Genomic DNA, 19,963 nt, shown 5'->3' with positions numbered 1-19,963 from the left:
TGAGTTCACAGGCAGGCGACAAGGGCTAGTCCGCGCTGTGCCAGGAAGTGCACTCGAGACAACTGGAGAGGCCCCACCACCCACGGGCTCCATCAGGAGCTCTGCAGTGCGCTTGCACACCTCAGTGCTGGCTGGGACGAGGAGCTGCCAAGTCACAGCACGGTAGTGCACAGAAGGCTCCAGGTGTGTGCTGAAACAGGAAGAAGGAAGGGGCTGGCAGGCAAGCAGGGAGGGAAGGAGGGAGCAGAGAAGGAGGAAGAGAAATTTCCAAATATGTGAGGCAAAACTGGTATGGCAAAATGACACTCCAAGTAACTACACCCAACTTGAACAATCAGAAAGCTCCGTGCTAAACCACAGCAGCAAAGACTAGGATGCTGGGAGTGGAGACGTCAAGGGATCAGAGCGAGGACGAGGTGCCCACATATATAAACTGCGACAGTCTTTACCAACATGCACTTCTCCCTGTCTCCTGGGACTCAAAGCAACCCTCTACTACGGCATGAGAGAATGCAGGACATATACGTCACCTTCCTGCCAAACCACACGGTCCTAAAGTTCACAGGAAGCCAGTACAGACAAAGCTGGTAAGAAACATCCCACGGCCGCTGCACACAGGAAGGACGGACCTGATTTGCCCAGCTTAGCCCTGCTCCCAGCAGAGGACTAGGTGCCCCAGGCTGAGAGAGCCCATTGCTGGAAGCACACCTACCCCCACTTCCTCTCTTCCTGTCAGGGCTTCTCTGTGCCCGTTTCTGATAACTGACTTTCCTAAGTTCTTCCTCTGCCACAACAATCTGACTCACACCTCCACACCCCACCACCACCACCCTCCTGCCCAAGGCCCTATGTACCCACCAGCCATCCAGCATTCTCCTTCCCCCACCTTCCTGCCATCTCTTCTCTCGCCTCCTAAGTCTTACTGTTCTGGGAATAGGCAGCTCGTAAGCACTGATGTTCCCCACACTCACTGTCCCAGCTGAGGGTTCTTTCAGTTCTGGGAGGGAGGCTTGGGAAGGCAGGGTTGGTAAGTGCTTCCTACACCTGTGTTCAAAGCAGCAGTCCCAGAACCCGGGCTGCTGCCAACCGAGCCTTCTCCATTTGCATGCACAGGAATGCAAATGGCATAAAACCGCAATCTGTTTACCACTTGACCCCTAGGAAATTGCTCACCTCACCCTGTCACTTCTACCTCCAAAATCTTACTTAAATCCACTCTCTTCTCTTCATCCCTGCTGGCCCTGCATTGTCCTGTGCCTAGAATCCTCTTAAGGGTTGTCCCTGGGCTGGGGGTCCAGTTCAGTAAGAGGGTGCCCACTAGCATGTGTGAGGTCCTAGGTTTAACGTGCACCACCACCACGACCACCACCACCAAAAAGAAAAAGCCTTTTCCCTCATTTATTTCACCTTTATTACAACCTGTATGAGAGCTTTCTCTTTAAAACACAAGTCTGGCCACATTGTTGTTGCGTCTCTAAAACTGTTCAGACTGCCTCCTGAAACACAGAATGTACTTAACTCGTTCCTTCCTGGGATCCACCCTTCATCTCTTAGTCCTGTCTGCCACCAAGTCAAAAGCAGATATTAAATGAAGTAAAGTATTTCCAATAAGGCCTAGAAATGCTGTTTTATAGCCAACTAGTATACTATTTATACATGTGTGTAGCTGACAAATTCATTCATCAAAACCATACAACATTATCATTGAGATCAAACATTTACAAACAGCTAGATAAAGCTGCGTCACAGAACACTAACACTCGACTGGGCTGTTTAAAATATTTTTTATGCTCTGTGCCAATATTAAAATCTAAGGCATCTTTAAAAATAGATGTTAACATTTACCATTCAGTTCCTCACAACTTTCTGGAAATTGTCAAGTCAGCTCTTTTGGATCTTAACAGTGCCACACACCTACCTTGTAAGAAAGTTGAACAGCATAATTCAGTTACTTTAGCATACAGACACCTGTCTTAGTACCATTCACTTTCCACGTGGACTGTAACTGGAGTTTACCACATAAACTACCAACACAAGCCATTTATCTTAATAACTTCATTAAAAAAATCTCCCAAATACAAGTCAACACTTCTACTTCAAATCATATTTATAAAATTTACTAAAAAAGTCTCTATGTTAGCTTTCACAGCCCACAGCATGGATGCTCACAAGTATCTACAATGTAACTAAATGTTAAAGGATTCATTCTACAGACAGACTCAAAAATAGTACCATCTGTCAGGGTGGCAAAGCCCAGATTCCCCATCAGAGCACCAATACCAACAAATGATACTTTGAACATATATCGCAAGTAATTTATACACAATGAACTAAGTCTCTCCCCACTACCACCACCACCGTGTGTGTGTGTGTGTGTGTGTGTGTGTGTGTGTATGTGTGTGTGTGTGTGTGTATGTGTGTGTGTGTGTGTGTGTGTGTGTGTATGCAAGCGCATGTGAGTGTATGCACACCTATAGATCAGAGGATAATTTTTGGGTCCAGGAGCTGGAACTCAGATCATGAGGTGTGTGCGCCAAGGGTCCTGTGATCTGTGCCATCCCAGAGGCCATAAATGGAGGCCTGGGAACCTCAATTGCTCAATCTGTGTAGATGGGTCTACTCTATAGAAACTAACACACCTTGTTTTGAGTGCCTTAAGCATCAGCTAAGAACCTACAGTTTTGAATGGTAGGATAATTACATTGTTTAGCTCTGTGCTCTGGCATAAATTCTAAATGATAAACTGCTCAGGTGTTACATGAATTTAATTTTTTTTTTAAGTACTGTCATAGGCTAGCAAGATGGTTCCAGGGGTAAAGTGACTTTTACTGGCAAGTCTGACGACCTGAGTTCAGTCCCCAAAAGCATGGCAGAAAGAGAGACTGACTCCCAGTTCTAATTTTCACACACTCACACATGCCGGCACACACACAAAACAGACAAACATGGTTTTTTATTTTAAAGTACCCAACTTTGTTAGAATAATTATTATATAACTAAACTTCCTTAAAGTGTCAATTATCCTAGGAGTAAATCACATTTTTATAGGACTTTAATTCCACGTTTTAATATGAAAAGTACTTTCAAACAGAGAACTACACACACAACCATCTACAGTGCCTAAAACTGAGAAAATGTTCAAACTGGGGGGGGGGGTTGGAGGATTGTTTTGTTTTGTTTTGTTTCGAACAGGGTCTCACCATGCCACTCTGGCTGACCTGGAACTCACAGAAATCCATTGTGAATCTGCCTCCCAGTGGTAAGATTAAAGCCATGCACCAGCATGCACAGGCCATCTTCATTTCTGAGGTATTTTATTATCCCGGCGCGTCCTCTGCCAACACTTGCACTCACTATCCAGGCCAACCACCGCCCACCTCCACTTAACACAAAGGTCACTGTACCACTTACTCAGGGTTTGAGAGGACAAAACATCCAAAGGCCTGGAATGCATTCATTGGTGTATGTGCATGCATATCCACACGCCCCCACACGTGCACAAGCATGCCCACACACACGTGGAGACCTGAGGACAGCCTCGGTATGCTGGAGCCCATCCCCTCTTTCCATCCCACCAGTCTGAGGCAGGCATTCCTCACTACTAACGCCCACAGCTGCATGCCAAAGCCAAAGCCAAGCTCCTCCTGGGGGTGTACTCAAGCCCAACTCACTTATTAGAAGAAAATTTTCAAGAAAGTACTTGTTAAGCTGGGTGTAATAATACACACCTTTAATTCCAGCATTTGGGAGGCAGAGGCAGGCAGATCTCTGTGAGTTCGAGGCCAACCTGGTCTACAAATAAGTTCTATAACAGCCACAGCTACAGTGAGACCCTGTCTCAAAAACAAACAAGTAATAATAAAATAACAAGCCAGGCAGTGGTGGTGCATGCTTTAATCCCAACGCTTGGGAGGCAGAGGCATGCGGATCTCTGTGAGTTCGAGACCAGCCTGGTCTACAGAGTGAGATCCAGGAAAGGCACAAACCTACACAGAGAACCCTGTCTCGAAAAACCAAAAATAAATAAATAAATAATAACAACAAAAAATGAAAGAGAGTGTTGCTGTGAACCACTATAACATAGAAATGCCCAAGTTTTAGCTATGCTTTAATAAATTATTTGGGGGTCAGTGAGATGGCTCAGTGAGGAACATGCTTGCTGCCAAGTTAGGTCCTGAGTCCGGTCTCCAGGACCTGAAAGGTGGGAGAGAACTGCTGTTCACAAGTTGTCCTGTGTCTTCCACACACCTGTGGCAACCATCCCCACTTCTACACACACACACACACACACACACACACACACACACACACACACACACACAAATCTAATTTTAAAAGGCAGAAATTTTAAGATTTTGTTTGTTCAAAATAAAAATAAAAGCCCGTGCCAACTCCTTGGGCTCAGGGCACACTCACGCTGCAGTGAGGCTGCCCTGCCTCCCCCACACTTACTCCTCTCTTACAGTCTCCAATCCTTATCTCTAAGAGGCCCCTTCCCAGCCACACCAGCAGGATTTTGCCAACCCACCCAATTACATCTCCACCTTTCCTGTCTCTGCTGCTCCTAATCTACAAAAGCAAACCTGCCTTTGGGGAGCTTGCTCTTCCTACTCCCTGGTGAGACTCAGGCTGCCTCAGGGCCATCCATCCATCCCCTTGGCCCATGAGGACACAGACTCCACCCTCACTGTCACTAACCACTAAGCAGCCTGACGGCAAGCCTTGCCTGCCATTCAAGATCCATGGCAGCCCTTAAAAACTATGATTGCCCTCTTTGTTTGCTTTCACATCAGAGAAGACAGATTTCACTGTCCACCTAAAGCACACACACTCAAGACTTAATCCACCCACAGCAGCAGGGTCACTCCATGAGAAGTACTCATGAGCCAAAAACTACCGTGTGAAATGTGCAGAATCTGAAGGAGGGTGGTTCAGAAGGCTCAAGAACTCTGATTTCTCTCTAGAAGGGAGCAGTCCTAGAAAGGCTTTTAGACACACAGCCCATGTAATACCATTTAACACACTTGCTTTTCCTCAATTCATTTCTCTTAATAGTTCCTATATTGTCTTGGATTATCTCCCATTCTCATTTTGTGTCCCATCTGCTCATTTAAGATTTCACGTCTGTCCAGTTTCTGAAATAATTGTCACTTTAGTCATTAGCACTTTGCACAATGCAGCTCTGTTTCCTTAAAGTTCAGAGCTGGATTATTTTAGAAAGCTGAAGATTATTTTAACATCGCCATTTCTTAATCTAAACTGGCCTGCCCACACTTCAAATTTTCCACCTAATGAAAATTCCACCTCAGTAAGTTTCAGTGCTTTGTTTTAAAAGGAAGCCAAGAAGCAGGGCCATAAACTAGAGCGTTCTACATGCCACCTCAGCAGTCTCCCAGCAAACTCAAGAGCTGTGAACTGCGCCCCACAGCCCGCCTTCCTCACTGCCCAGGAGCCCCAGCCTACGCTCTGCCCCTCCCAAGGCCAGTTTAAAGCTCCCTCTGGTCTTCCAGCTTCAAGGCATCACACAGGCCATGCAGCTCCCTCCGGGCCTGACATACAGCATCTCCGAAATTAAATCGTACATGTAGGTCTTTTCCCCACGCGTCAGACCCTTAGCCCTTTGGTAAGTGCAAGCTAGATTTTAATCATTTCTGATGTGCATTATTCCTAAATGAATTATACATATCCTAAATTTCTCAAACACAGCATACAAAAAATTAACATTTCTAAATATTAGTTTATTGGCTATCCCATCCAATCTCACCCCCAAATCCCTTTCATCTCCTTAGGTCTCAGAAGTCCTCATTTACCACATAAAACAGCAAGCAAAAAGCCTGTCTTTCAGACGGTCTAAGGACAGAAGAGCTTAGGTAAAGAAACAAAATCTTTTCTCCTGATAACATCACAGAACCTGCCAATGTTCTCAACATGTTAATGAGAGGGTGCCAGCAGGGAGAGCCGCGCGGAGGGAGGGGGAGGGTGCAGAATTTCTGTTCTTTCTGTTGCACCCATGGCCTCTCCACACACTTCAAGCATCCTCCGACAATCCTCTCCTGGACCTAGAGCAGGGCAGGCCCACCACTTCGGACACCCACTCCCACTGCCCGAGGCAGAGGCGGCCCAGACAACAGGTGAAGGGAGACTGCTGCTGGCACCCCCACTGTGGGATCAGTCCCAAGAGAACACCAGGAAAGGCAGTGAGTGAGTGCTCTCTACTGCGCAGCACTGAATGCAGCACAAGGCAGCAGCAGCCAGCAGCGGAGCTGCAACAGCCCTGGCAGGGAGGGCTTTTTGTGAAAACAAACCTCCAGTGAGCCCTACCTAACAGTGGAGACTACGGCACACACCTGCACAGCAAGTTCAAGTTCTACAGTAAAGCTGGCGGCACCCTTCACAGGCAACAGGACTACAGATCTGTGAGGTCCCTCCTTCGCTGATAACGGAAGGCTCTGAGATTCGTGGTTCAAGGACAATCAGAAACCAGGCAGCCCTTAACTCCTCTCTCTACAGAACAGCAAAGGGACAACTGGCGTGTCAGGCTACTGTGAGTGGTGTGGAGAAGAACAATGTATTTATCGGGTATTGTTTCTGATCTTCTCAGAGACCAGTCTCAAAAACGGTAACAGACTTGCTAGTAAGGTCAAAGGGCACTCCGGAGCTGCCAGGGGAGTAACCATCAACTACAAGTAAGACCAGGGTTCAATTCCTATTCTCACCAGTCACAGCTCAGAGCAGAATCTTCCTGCACTTTAAATTCGTTCACAGGGAAGTCACATATGAAAAGAAAAGCCACTGGGGGGTGGGAGGAGGAAAGAGAGGGGAATCTGTGGTTGGTATGTAAAATGAATAGAAAATGTCTTAATAATAAAAAAAGAAAAAGAAAAGAAAAGCCACGTGCAGAGATGGATTTCAAAGCTCTCCTCTCAGCCACAGCTCACTTGTGAGGAAGACCCAAGAACAGCATGGGCAGGAGCAAGTCAACCTGCTCCCTCACCAACAGTCAAGACTGAGGCTTTCCTCAGCCTCCCAGGTGCCTGCCTGCCTGCCTAGCCACTAGGGCCAGGTTGTGTTCCTGAGACCTCCAGGGCACGCCTGAAATCCCAGCACTCAGGCAGAAGCTAGAGAAGCTCTTTGAGTCATACAGTGAGTTCCAGGCAGCCAGGGAACTGTTTATTAAAACAAATGAGATGTACTCAAGATGATTTTTTTCACATACCTTGCTTTCTGTATTTCCGCTCAGTTCACAGATTGTGCCCAACCTATTTGCCTAATTACTAGAAAAAAAATGAAATTTGGTTCAAGCTCCCGTTCCAGTTCACTGCCCACTTTACTGGGCTCATGAAAAGTGACCATGTAACGAAAGGCACAACCTGTAGAGGGAAAGCAAAGGGCTCTGGGGTTCAGGCCCAGCCTTAATTCCCAGAGGGTCACAAAACTCCAGGTCAGGAAGCTTAGACAATCCAGGATATCGTCAATCATAGTGCATTTAGTCTCACTAACAAAATTCAGAAAACAGAACAATCATCCACTAAGTTTCTTCATAGTTTTGGTTTTTGGTTTTTTGTTATTACTGGTGGTGGTGGTGGTGGTGGTGGTGGTGGTGGGCAGCACACGCGCGCGCACACGCGCGCACACACACGCGCACACACACGCACACACACACATACACACACACACTTGTGTTTGAGACAGAGTCCCTCTATGCATCCTGAAACTCTCTATATAGACCAGGCTGACCTCAAGCTCACAGAGATCTGCTTACCTTTCCCCTCTGAGTGGTCAAATTAAAGGCATATGGTACCAAGCCCAACTCCAAACTCTTTAATAGCATCCTTCCAATCAGAACCCAAACAAGCACCACAGACACCTTGGGAATGAGGGGAATGTTTAACAGCAAGGAATGAATGTCTAAAGTGACACCAAGATGATTCCAACAGGGTCACTGCCCTACAAAAATCCATCTGCTTCTCAGAAGCAGATCAAGAATCTGAGCTACTAATTCTGCCCGTAGGAACCAGGGAAAGATCTAGAGAGGATGCAGCACTGCAAGAGTTTTTACAGCTGAGTAACCTGGTATGGCCAACTAGAACCCTAGCACTCGTGGGCAGAGGCAGAGGCAGAGACAGGAAGCCTACGCAGGCCCCAGGCAAGCTCCAGCCAGTGTAGCCCTGTCTCAAATAATCATCTTCATAAAGTTTAATAAGCTGTTAGAGTGTCATTTTTTAAAATTTCCAACAGTATTATAAAAATCTTGTTCATAATTATCTACTTTATTTGAAACAAATGTTTTCCTCACTTTTAATTTCAAGATCAAATGTCAAATGTCCAATTAATGCAGTGATTTTATATAAATTAAGAATAAATTATAGCCAAAAGAATCTAACAAAGATTTGCATTACATTTATGTGGGTGTGTGATCGTTATGTGCGTGTGTGTGTGTGTGTGTGTGTGTGTGTCTGTGTGTGTCTGTGTGTGTCTGTGTGTGTGTCTGTGTGGGGGTGTGGGGGTGTGTACATGTCTCCGTGTCTGTGTGTCAGAGTACTTACGAGGGCTGGTTTTCTCCTTCCACTGTGAGAGTTCTGGATGTGGAACTTGGGTCAAGTACCTTTGCCAGGGCCTCTAATTACCTTGAGTTTGCAGCCAGCCTGGGATCTCTGGTGAGTTCCAGGCTAGGCGGGGATACAAAATGAAACCGTCTCAAAAATAACGAGAGAGAGAGAGAGAGAGAGAGAGAGAGAGAGAGAGAGAGAGAGAGAGAGGGAGGGAGGGAGGGAGGGAGGGAGGGAGGGAGGGAGGGAGGGAGGGAGAGGAGGGGGAGAGGGAGAGGAGGGGGAGAGGGAGAGGAGGGGGAGAGGGAGAGGAGGAGGGAGGAGTGGAGGAAGGGAGGACAAGGAGAGAGAATATGAATGTATGAATGTATGAACGAATGAATGATCTCAAAGTTCCTCATCCAGCAAGTTAAAGCTACAATTTAAGCTATACAAAAAAAAAAAAATGCCAAAGTGAAACTTCCATATAATAAGCAGGATGTTTCTTTAACAGGAATGGAATTTCACTACCTTGAAAAGGTACAAAATGCAGAAAGCTGTATGCTTTACTGTGAAGTAATACAAATACAACTTGAAGACCATCCTACCACAATTCCCCCAGAATGAGAAAATAAACATCCACAGACACCAGTGAAGGAAACAGACTCTCCCAACTCTCCTCTGGAAAGAAAGCAGTCATCTTAGGGTTTTTAGAAAGGACACTTCATAAGGAGACTGGTCCAACAAACATCACCAACACATCACACAGAGAGAGAGACAGGGCTCCCTAGAGATGGATGGCCACCACAGCAGCTGGGAAGGGGCGGTCTCCTCTCCTACTGCCTTACATACAGTAACACAACATGAAGCAGAGGAAAACTCCCCCTAAAGAAACAGACTACAGCATTTTAAGAAAATTTCACAACTATTTTCAATCAACTAAAACCAAGCTAGAAAACTATGCTGATGTACACATGCCTATACTAAAAAAAATGGGCAAGCATGCATATTTCATTCATGCAAATGAGTCTGAAGTTACAATTCCTCATTTATGTTAATATTTACCAAGATTAATGGAATATCACCTCCCCTATGTAATGAAGTAAATTCTCAACAGAACAAAGCTAACCTTCAAAGCTTTCAAATAAACACTAGAGGCATATAGCAGAAAAGGGGACTATCTGGACCTGATCAGAAGGATGAGTTCCACCAGCAGGGAAAGTCGGACAGTCAAGAACACTTACAAATATTGAGTCTCTAATTCTAAAACTCTAAGTCCTAAGAGGCAAATGTGTGCTGATGTTTCATATTTTCTTGTTTTTTGGGGGAGGGGGGAGCTACTCCCATAGGCTATCTAATTTACGATATCTAATTAACTCTCTTTGCAATGCACTGAATGTTATTTCTTTGCAACAACAAAATTATTTTAAAATGACCAAACAGAGATTCTGGTAAATGGCACCACACATAGTCTATCAGGCACATCCATATGCAGCGAGTCTTAAAGGGCACTAACAGCAATGTAGGAGAGTCTGCTCTCTGTGTTGCTAATAAATGATTATAAAGCACAGTTTACCAATCACACCTACTACCCAATCACATCCTATTCTCATAAACTTTATCTAATCGCTCTCACTGGCTAGCTCCTGTGAAATACACATATCATCCTCTTTCACAGGAATGCAAATCAGTACTTGTACTAGCTTAAATAACATTATCTTCTCTTGAAAATAAGTCAAAGCTTCAAAAATATCTAGTCTACCTCTGAATCAAACTTTGATAGCTGAATTAACTATTCATAAAAAACATTCAGATAATCTACAGCATCTCTGTGCACACTGAGACAGAGTTTCATCTCAATTCTGTCTTTATTCATCTCACAGTATAGAACTCTGAAAGTGTTTGATGAATACAATTAACTCACAATTAACTAAGCTAAATTAGCTAGTGAACAAAAAAAGATCAATTTTTCATACTAATTAATATAAGCCACAACTTTAAGTCAATGATATTTAGAGAAATGCCTTGAGAGACTTTGTTTCAATATAAATCATCTAACATATTCATGACAAAATGACCAGACAGGCCAAAGAAATGACAAGATACAAAAGCACCTGCAAATGCTCAACCAACGCTTCCTGTCTTGAACACAACACTGCCCGCTCTCTTCACAAAGAGAGGAAAGGGCCCAGCCTTCTTTCCCAATGAGCATGTCAAAGCCTTTGGCACATACAGATCTCAGGTACATTATTTCTCTTTAAATTATGAACTCATCACACGTACAAATGGCTCTTTAAAACGGTCCAGTAAACTGCTACACTATGCCTTAAATTGCTGTCTATTATGTACTTAAAAATATTTACTAGCAATTGGAGGTTAATATGGCAACCATTACCGGGTAGCAATTATTGCCATTAAAAAAATATAAATACTATAACGCCATGTGCCACTAACGACAAATGCTAAACAGAAAACACATTGGCATATTATAAATATTTTCATTAAAGAAAAGGAAGCATCATGAAAAAATGCTTAAATGTATGTTTATTTTAAATATTAAAACTGCAAACTGGGGTGAAAAAAACAACAACTGTGTGCAGTACTGGGGCACTCTGAAACAGTAAAAATCTCCCTTTTTCCTCACTTCCATCTGACAGTCTCCCTACTTATTTTCTAAGTTTTCAACATCTCAGATTTTCAACATTTGCAACTACCTTCCTTGTCTTGAGGGGAAAATAATTCTCCTAAGACAAAAGGAAATTAGGTCTACAACAATTTACCCTAAAAGCTTCAAATACAAAATGAATGGTCCTCAGTAGGAAGTGAAGTACTAATGTGTGTACATGTGTTTTAATTCAGTGCGAATTTGACACCATTACCCAATTATCTATAGTCAGGGAGATTTTAAGCAAATCAAACATGAATGTGGAACAAACATCCAAGAATTAGAAATAGCTCCCTCAAGTCCCAGTACCCAGCATACTTAAGTCTAGCCTAAAGGACACAAAGTCACTTTCTCCACATTATCTCAAAAGAAAAAACAAAAAGATACACTGGGCATCTGGAAGTTATAATGTGTCTTCCCTCAAAGGTGAGTTCACAGCCACAGGGCACACTCTTACATTCTCCAAAAAGGGAAGATTTAAACACTTAACTACATTAGAGGTGAGTGAATAAACCAAGAGTCACCCCAAAACTTGATGGACAGAAGGAGAAAACAGTTTGTGTCACAAAGACACAGTGAGGCATGAATTTACTGTCGTGGCTACAGACCTCACAGGCAGAGAGGAAGAAAGAGCAGTGACCCGCATCATACACATCCAATGCTTTTCACAGGTTAGGAAACCGGGTGGAAATGGGGAAGAAAGTGTAGGAAAGAGGACTCGGGCAGTATCAGGAAACAAACCCAGTAAAAGACTAGAAACAAAAATCCTAAGGTGCCTGATTGCTCAACCAACTTTTGCTAAGCCATGCTGATGACCTCAGGATAACAGAAAGTGGTGGGTCACTGTTTCCACACAGCTCTACTGAAGCTTACACTTCCATCTACGATAACCTGAGCGTGCGGGTACACTTTCTAGAAGTAATAACTCTTCTCTGCTCACAAACAAAACTGCAGGCCAAAACGTCAAAAAGTACAAGATGCTAAGTACCTACTTCTTTGGACATAAGATATGACTTTGAAAAGGTGATGTTGCATCCCCTTTGGAATCAACTATGTTCTTTAAGCAATGTATTCTTAACATGATAGGGTCAGGAAAAGTTCTCAATTTGGAATCAGAAAAAAGGACAGTTTGCAGTTTGATTTTTTTTTTTTTAAATAAATTTTAGGGCTGGAGAGATGGCCCAGGGGTTAAAAGCTCTGGCTGCTCTTCCGGAGGACCTAGGTTCAATTCCCAGCACCCACATGGCAGCTTACATCGGTCTGTAATTCCAATTCCAAAGGATCTGACACCCTCGCACAGACATATATGCAGGCAAAACACCAATGCACATAAAGTAAGAATAAATAAGTCATTTTGAATAAACAGCATTTATCCACCTCCAGGTACCAGGGAATATAAACATTCTACATTTTTAAACCAATCTAAGCATCTCTGCATTTCAAAGGGGTACCCAAAAAGTTAATTGTAGTTTAAATTATATTTAAAAGTCAACTCTTTGTTTTAAAGCTGTTTAGGGGAGAAATACCCAGAATGCATCCTTAGGCCGGTAAAAATCACAGTCCAGAATCTTCAACAAAGAATTTCAAACATCTCATCTCTACACTATCACCCCCTTGAAGCTCAGAGAGATAAGGAATGACCCCACAGCTCGACCGTGCACCAACAGCCTTTCATGTGCCCACACAATTCATTGTGTATAAATTAGCCACATGCACACAAGCCATTACTAGTCAGCATGATGTATGGTAATTTGGGAGCTCTCCCGAACTAATATGGGTTGACTTGGTTATTTTAATTACCTGTAAATATGTCAATGTGGTCACCCAGACGCCAAACAAAACCATTTTAAATACCCCCTAATCAATACATTTGCTGATCTATGAAGGTCCCTGAATCTAATACTAAATGACAGACAAGAAAGGTGGGGGGGGGGGAGGAAGTAGTTTTATCCTCACATCAAAAGGTCAAGGGTGAATTACTTATTACAGTAGTGAAGGGAAGAACCCCAACTTCTAACTTAATCTCAAGACTTGGCGTCTAGATAAAATTCAGGGTGAGAAGAAATCAGCCTGCTGTTACATGTGTGGAAGCAGGAGCACTATGTCACTAGGTCTTTGTAGGCCAAAATCAGGCTTGATTTCTTTATCTGTACCAAAATAAAATGACACTTCCAAAGTTGGCAAGAATTCCTATTTCTCCACTAGTCTCCAAGGGGAGAAAAAGCATCTATGCTACCCATAATTAAATGTAACTAATTACAATTTCAACACTAAATTATTTATCCAGTGTAAACAAGGACTGAGAGGAAATAAAGCTCCAATCTACAGCAGGGGTTCCAGCAAATAATTTGCAATAAATGCACGCTCTCCAAAAGGCAGCATTCCCCAACAACCCCCCCTCCAAAAAAATATTGGACACACAATTCTAAATAAGTTTAGTTTTTAAGGCCAAATTAAATAAGCCGTTCAACCAATTTTCCAATTATATTCTACGCTTGAAACATAATTGCCTTACATCTGTTTACAAATCTTTGCTCAATATTTAAACAAATTCGTACTCTCCCGGGCACATAGCTCCACATACAGTAACTCAGGCACAAAGCGCGTATTTAAAGACCACGCACTCCCATTATCAGTCTAAGCGCCAGGTTTAACAACGCGAATGTTTTCAGAGCTAGGTAATACGACCCAATAAAAAGCAAAGATGGCATTTACCACCAAATGTCACTGCCACCGCCAGGAAAGAGTTGCTGGAGCCCTATACATTTTTAATTTCGATGAATCGAGCCGCCGTCGCCGGTCGCCGGGTGCCAGGCTTCCAGGAGAACAATTGACACCCTAAATGCTTCGAGATTAAGGCAGGCGTTGCACTTCCAAAGCAAAAGTTGTCAATTATCAGAGAGACGAGAGCGGGAGAGAGGAGAGGCGAAGGAAGATAAAAGCGATGTTATCAAACCGCCCAGCTTGTTGCTCTCTCGTGTGTGTGTGTGTGTGTGTGTGTGTGTGTGTGTGTGTGTGTGTGTGTGTGTGTGTGTTCCTTGTTAGAGCAGAGAAAACAGTTTTTAAAGGCAGCGGAGGAGAGCCGAGAAGCAGCAGCTTCCTCCACCTTCCGTGGGCTCCGAGCAATAGCTCTCCCGCTCTCCGGCGTAGTAAGCCCCGAGAGGCGGGCGGCTGTCCGTGTTTACAACCGTGCGAGCTTCCGCCGCCAGAGTCCTTTCCCTGACACAATCGCCCTTCCATCAACTGTTTTCGTGCGAAATCGCAGGTGTCATTGTGGAATTTAAAAGAAAGAAAGAAAAGAAAAGAAAGAAAATTGAGACGCGGGAGAGCGGCCGATCCGATCGGGAGAGGAGGACGAGCCTGCAGATCGCCGGCGCCGGCGGCTGCACAAGGCAGAATTCTAAGCCTTCCACATTTCGGGAAGGAGGAAAGAAGAGAAAAAAAAAAAAAAAAGAGGGGGAAGGGGAGGGGAAGGGGGGTGTGATTGCCACGGAGGTGGGCGCTCCGAAGCGCGCCCCGGCGTCCGCAGCGCCCCGACTTCCACACGCACGTCCACGCCGGGCGCCGCGCTCGCCGACGCCGCCAGGGCTCCGGGAGGAGAAAGTTGCGCGGCGGGGAGGTCGCGCCCCCCACCCGGGGCCCCCGCCCCGCCGCCACTCACCAGCGAGAAGAGGTTGGAGTGACAATCCTCCAGGCTCGCCCCGTTCGCCACCCAGTTCGCCGCGGCGGTCATGGTCCTCCGCGAGCCCGGCCGCCAGAGCGGGGCATGTCGGAGCGGGCCGGGCCGGGCGGCGGCTCGCGGGCACCGGGGCGCGAGGCCCGCGCGGGAGGCCCGAGGGCGGCGGCGGTGGCGGCGGCGGCGGCGGCGGCGGCGGTGGTGGCGGTGGTGGCGGCGGCGGGGGGGCGCGGCGCGGCAACGCCGCCCGCCTCTGTGTCGCGCAGGGCCGCCGCCTCCGCCTCCGCCTCGCCGCCTCGTCGGCCGCCTTGTTTATCTCTCCAGCCGGCGGGCGACTCGCCCTCGGCCGCGCCGGCGCGTGAGGCACGCGAGCCCCGCAGCCGCCCCCCGAGCCGCCGCCGCCGCCGCCGCGCCCGCCGCCGCGCGAGCCCGCGAAGGGGGGGGTGCGGACGAAGCCAGCGGGCGACCCCGGCAGCCGAGCGCCGTCCCCTCCTTCCTCTTCCTCCCCACCCCCCCCTCCTCCCCAGTCGGCCGCGCTTCTCCTCCCTCCCCGGGCTCGCTCGCTCTGACAGCAATGGCGGCCGCCGACCGCGGCTCGGCCCGCCATTGGCTGCGGCGCGTCACGTGACGGGCGCCGGCCGCGCGGGGGGCGGGGGAGGGGCCGCGGCGGCCCTGGCGGCGGCGGCGGCGGCGGCCGTGGCTGCAGCGGCGGCCGGCTCGCGGGAGGCGCTGCTGAGCCGATCGCGGCCTTCCTCCGAGCGGGGAACGGAGCGAGGGAGGGAGAGAAAAGAGGTGCGGGCCGCCGTGGGACGGCGGGGCTTGCGTGGACGCCCCGCCCTGGGCGCGGGCGCGCTGTCGGGCGCGGGCCGAGGAGGCCGCGGCTTGCAGGCTTGGCCTCCGAGCCCCGGTAGCTTAGCTGCTCGGGCCTGGGGCGCGGCACGGGCCGGGCGAGCCTGTCCGACCGTGCTGAGGAGTGTCCTCGAAACCTCACGCCCACCGGCCGCTGCGAACCGGGCGGAGGAGTGGGACTCAGAGACACAAAAGACAGCCGAGGCGCCTGCCCGAGGTCGCGGGATTCGAACCCGGGCAGCGGGAAGCCGGGGCTTTGGTTCGCTGCCTACCGAGCGCTGAGCTCCTAAAGCACACATGCTTCTGGAGCCCTTGGCGCCCACTCTGCGAGCGGGCGGGCATTCCTTGCATAAATGTCCCCAGCGCTCTTGCTATGTGCCACATTCACACTGCGCTGTATGGGGAGCAGGCCCTTCCTCCAGCTCTAAGCGTTCAATCCCTTCTTCAGAGTAATGGGAGAAGTGCTGATACTGGACACTTATCTTCCAAACCCTCCAGTTTTCAGACCCAAAATATAGGGAGGGAGGAAAGTTGGCTTGAAAAGAGGTAGAATGAGCGGGACGTGGTGGTGCACACCTAGAATCCCAGCACTCAGGGACAGAGACAAGCAGATCTCTGCCAGGTCCATGCCAGCCAGGGCTACACACTGTCTCAAAGAAACAAAGGAAAGGTAAAATGCAGGAGAGACAGGGGAGAATGTAAAAAGGGGGGGACACAAAACTGACATAGCAATGAAGCTTGGAAACTATTACAAACCTTAAACCCCAAAAACGAAGGCGGTTCATACGCATATGTTACTTCACAGGATCCTCAGAACTGCCTTAGGTGAGCTGGCTCAGAGGGGTGCAGGGATATCCCCAAGGTCTCCATTACCCAGGGGCTCAACACCATGAGTATCTGAATTCAGAAGGCTCTGAAAAGGATGCAAGACACTGGCTTTGCTATACCGAGCTGTGACCCTGCTCAGCGAAGTTTACCTCCGTCTCTCATTTCCTAATCTGTCCAAAGCAAATCCTAATTGCTGACCTGCTGACCTCGAGCCAAGGTCACGAATTCCCGTTATGATGCTATCGAGGGAAAGGGGGGGCGGGGGGAGCCAGACACCAGCCGTGTATGTGGTGTTGCTGAAATCTCAGCAGGACATCCAGAGTCGGTGCGCACATGTTCATCACAGACTGCAGCCTACTAGCTGGTCATAGTTAGAAGGGAAGGAAAAAGAAGGGAGATGATGAGGTGCAGTCCTGGAGCAAAACCAAGCAGAAACATGAACCAAAAAAAAAAAAAACACATGGACAGTTTACAGATTAAAAAAAAAAAAATGTTCAGCGGAAGGCACGTCTTTAATCCCAGCCAGCACTTGGGAAGCAGAAGCAGAGTGAGCTCTGTGAGTTCAAGGCTAGCCTGGCCTACAGAGTAAGTTCCAGGACAGCCAGGGCTACACAGAGAAAAAAAGAAAGAAAGAAAGAAAGAAAGAAAGAAAGAAGGAAGGAAGGAAGGAAGGAAGGAAGGAAGGAAGGAAGGAAGGAAAGAAAGAAAGAAAGAAAGAAAGAAAGAAAGAAAGAAAGAAAGAAAAGAAAGGAAATAAAGAAAGAAAATAAAGAAAGAAAATAAAAAAAGCTCCGTTTCAGCTTCATTTGCTGCAGGACTGGATATTTGAATCACACTCAATTCACATTGAAAGCCTACAGAGGACAGTCATGGAGTTTGGACAGGGTAATTAACATGACTGTGGAGATCAGTGCCCTAGAAGAGACCCAGGAAAATTTGTTTCTCCCCCTGCCATAGGAAGACGGTACCAGGAAGGGGACCACAACTGGACTGAAATGGGTCAGTACCTTCAGCTTAGGCTTCCAAGCCGGTATAAAATAAATGTCCGTTCTCTAAGGCATTCAGCCTACAGAAATGTAGTGCAAGCAGCTCAAACTCAGGTATCCCAGAAGAAAACCAGAAATGAAAACCATATGTACTGACAGTGTTCTTAGGTTTTACACACACAGCAGGAAGCAGAGCCCTCGAGTATGAAGAGCGGGAATATACAGTAGCATAGTGGCTTTGGATGTCCAGTCGAGAATTATCCAGAGGGGCTTGAGAGATAGCTCACTGGTTAAGAGCACTTGCTCCTCTCGAAGAGGACCCAGGTTCAGTTCTCAGCACCCATAACCATCTGAAATCCAGTTCCGGGGGTTCCAACCCCCTCTTCTGCCCTCCACAGGCACCAGACACATTCACATTCATATATATGTGTGTGTGTGTGTGTTCATATATATGAACATATATTCCCCCGTATACATCCATCAGGGAATAACTAACGAAATAATTTAATTCCGTGCAGCCATTAAAAATAATGAGTCGGTGCTATGTGTACTCAAAGAGAACGACCCGACGTGTGGATTAACTGAGATGGTCCTAGGAGGTTACCATGACACTACCAGTAACATCAGCCGCCTCTAGGGAGGATATATATATATATATGAACATGTATGTGTTCATATATATGAACATATATATTTTGCCTCCACATATATGTGTGTGTGTAGACAAAACACACACACATAAAATAAATTTGGAAGAATTTTTAATAAATAATTGTTGTGGGATGTCGTTCTGTATGCTGTGATTGCTCTGATTGGTTGATAAATAAAATGCTGATTGGCCAGTAGCCAGGCAGGAAGTACAGGCGGGATAAGCAGACAAGGAGAATTCTGGGAAGAGGAAGGCTGAGTCAGGAGTCACCAGCCAGACCACAAGAGAAGGCAAGATGTGACAGCAGAACTGAGAAAAGGTACCAAGCCACGTAGCTAAACATAAATAAGAATTATGGGTTAATTCAAGTGTAAGAACTAGTCAGTAATAAGTCTGAGCTAATGGCCGAGCAGTTATACTTAATATAAGCCTCTGTGTGTTTACTTGGGGGATGCGAGTGGAAGAGATTTGTCCTGACCACCGGCCAGCCAGGACACAGAAAAACTTCCAACTACAAATAATAAAAGAATTATGGGCATTTACACGCATGCACTCTTTGACCCAGTCACCCTTCTTTGAGCAGTCCCGACTTGTACACAGGTGTATAAAGGCCTGGAATGTAAGCATTATGAGCTGCTGTGTTGCCTGTAGGGCAGAAACTAGAAGCAACCCCGAGTACATCCATCAGGGAAAACTAACAAAATAATTTAATTCCGTGCAGCCATTAAAAATAATGAGTTGGTGCTATGTGTTCTCAAAGAGAAGGACCCGACGTGTGGATTAACTGAGATGGTCCCTAGGAGGTTACCATGACATTACCAGTAACATCAGCCACCTCTAGGGAGGGGAGCCGGGGGACTTGGGGGAGGGGTAGAGAGAGAAATTACTTTTCACTTTATCATTTTGTTTTCTTTTTCCTTCTTTTAAAATACAAAATGCATATATCACCTATCCATTCCATAAGTAACAAACAATAAAAGTCAATCTATAAATAAAATTGAAGGCAACGCAATCAAAGGCACCATGAACATAAATTAAAAGGCAAAATAAAGCTGAGCACAGTGGAACCCCACCACCACCACACACACACACACACACACACACACACACACACATACAGGAGGGAGCTGAAGTGGAAGGTTCATGAGTTTGGGGTCAGCCTGGGCTACACTGGAAGACTTTATCTCAAAAATATGAGGGAGAAGAATAGAGAACAGAGAGAGAAAGAAAAGAGGGGGAGGAGGAGGGAAATAAAAACAAGACCAAGCCGGGTGGCGGTGGCACACACCTTTAATCCCAGCACTTGGGAGGCAGAGGCAGGTGGATCGCTGTGAGTTCGAGGCCAGCCTGGTCTACAAAGTGAGTTCCAGAACAGCCAGGGCTACACAGAGAAACCCTGTCTCCAAAAAAAAAAAAAAAAAGACTGAAAACGAGCAGGCCAAACTCAAAGAGATGTTCTTGTCTGTCAAATCTGAGGCCCCAGAGAGGGAGGGAAAACATTCAGACCTCTGCCAGTGTGCGTCCTGGCAACAGGTGTTCAGAAGGAGAGCCGGGAGGAAGTGGGCACTGGTCTCGACTGCACCGAGGAGCAGCCTGTTTCCTGGGACAAGCGCTCAAGCTCCAGGAGCCTCAGTTTCCTCCCGTGTGCACACAGCAGCCGGGGTAGCCTTCAGGTCAGCCCTACCTGGGAACTCCGTGGCCTCTCTGTACAGCTGAGGTTAATGATAACAATCCTCCGGGTTCTTACTCAAGAGGGAAAGCACAGGGAGCTGACGGCAAAGC

The 19,963-nt window shown here is 46.8% G+C and overlaps 1 protein-coding gene across 5 annotated transcripts in view; it reads right to left on the bottom strand.

The window, feature by feature from the left end:
* The window catches only part of Med13l (mediator complex subunit 13L), a 230,795-nt gene extending 215,764 nt beyond the window's left edge, over positions 1–15,031 (bottom strand). For 2 of the 5 annotated variants that reach the window (XM_015997298.2, XM_076561225.1), the window contains exon 1: positions 14,855–15,030. In XM_015997298.2, the coding sequence (XP_015852784.2) occupies positions 14,855–14,926 (72 nt within the window). In that variant the 5' untranslated portion in view covers positions 14,927–15,030. Of the gene's footprint in view, positions 1–14,854 lie in introns of all 5 variants that reach the window. The other 3 variants (XM_006970801.3, XM_076561226.1, XM_076561227.1) reach the window with 2 other exon arrangements.
* Positions 15,032–19,963: the final 4,932 nt, after the last annotated feature.

The sequence above is a fragment of the Peromyscus maniculatus genome, chromosome 23, assembly GCF_049852395.1.
Source record: "Peromyscus maniculatus bairdii isolate BWxNUB_F1_BW_parent chromosome 23, HU_Pman_BW_mat_3.1, whole genome shotgun sequence".
Classification (NCBI taxonomy): domain Eukaryota; kingdom Metazoa; phylum Chordata; class Mammalia; order Rodentia; family Cricetidae; genus Peromyscus; species Peromyscus maniculatus.
Note: the sequence above shows the minus strand (reverse complement) of the source record. Positions and strands in the feature narration are given on the sequence as shown.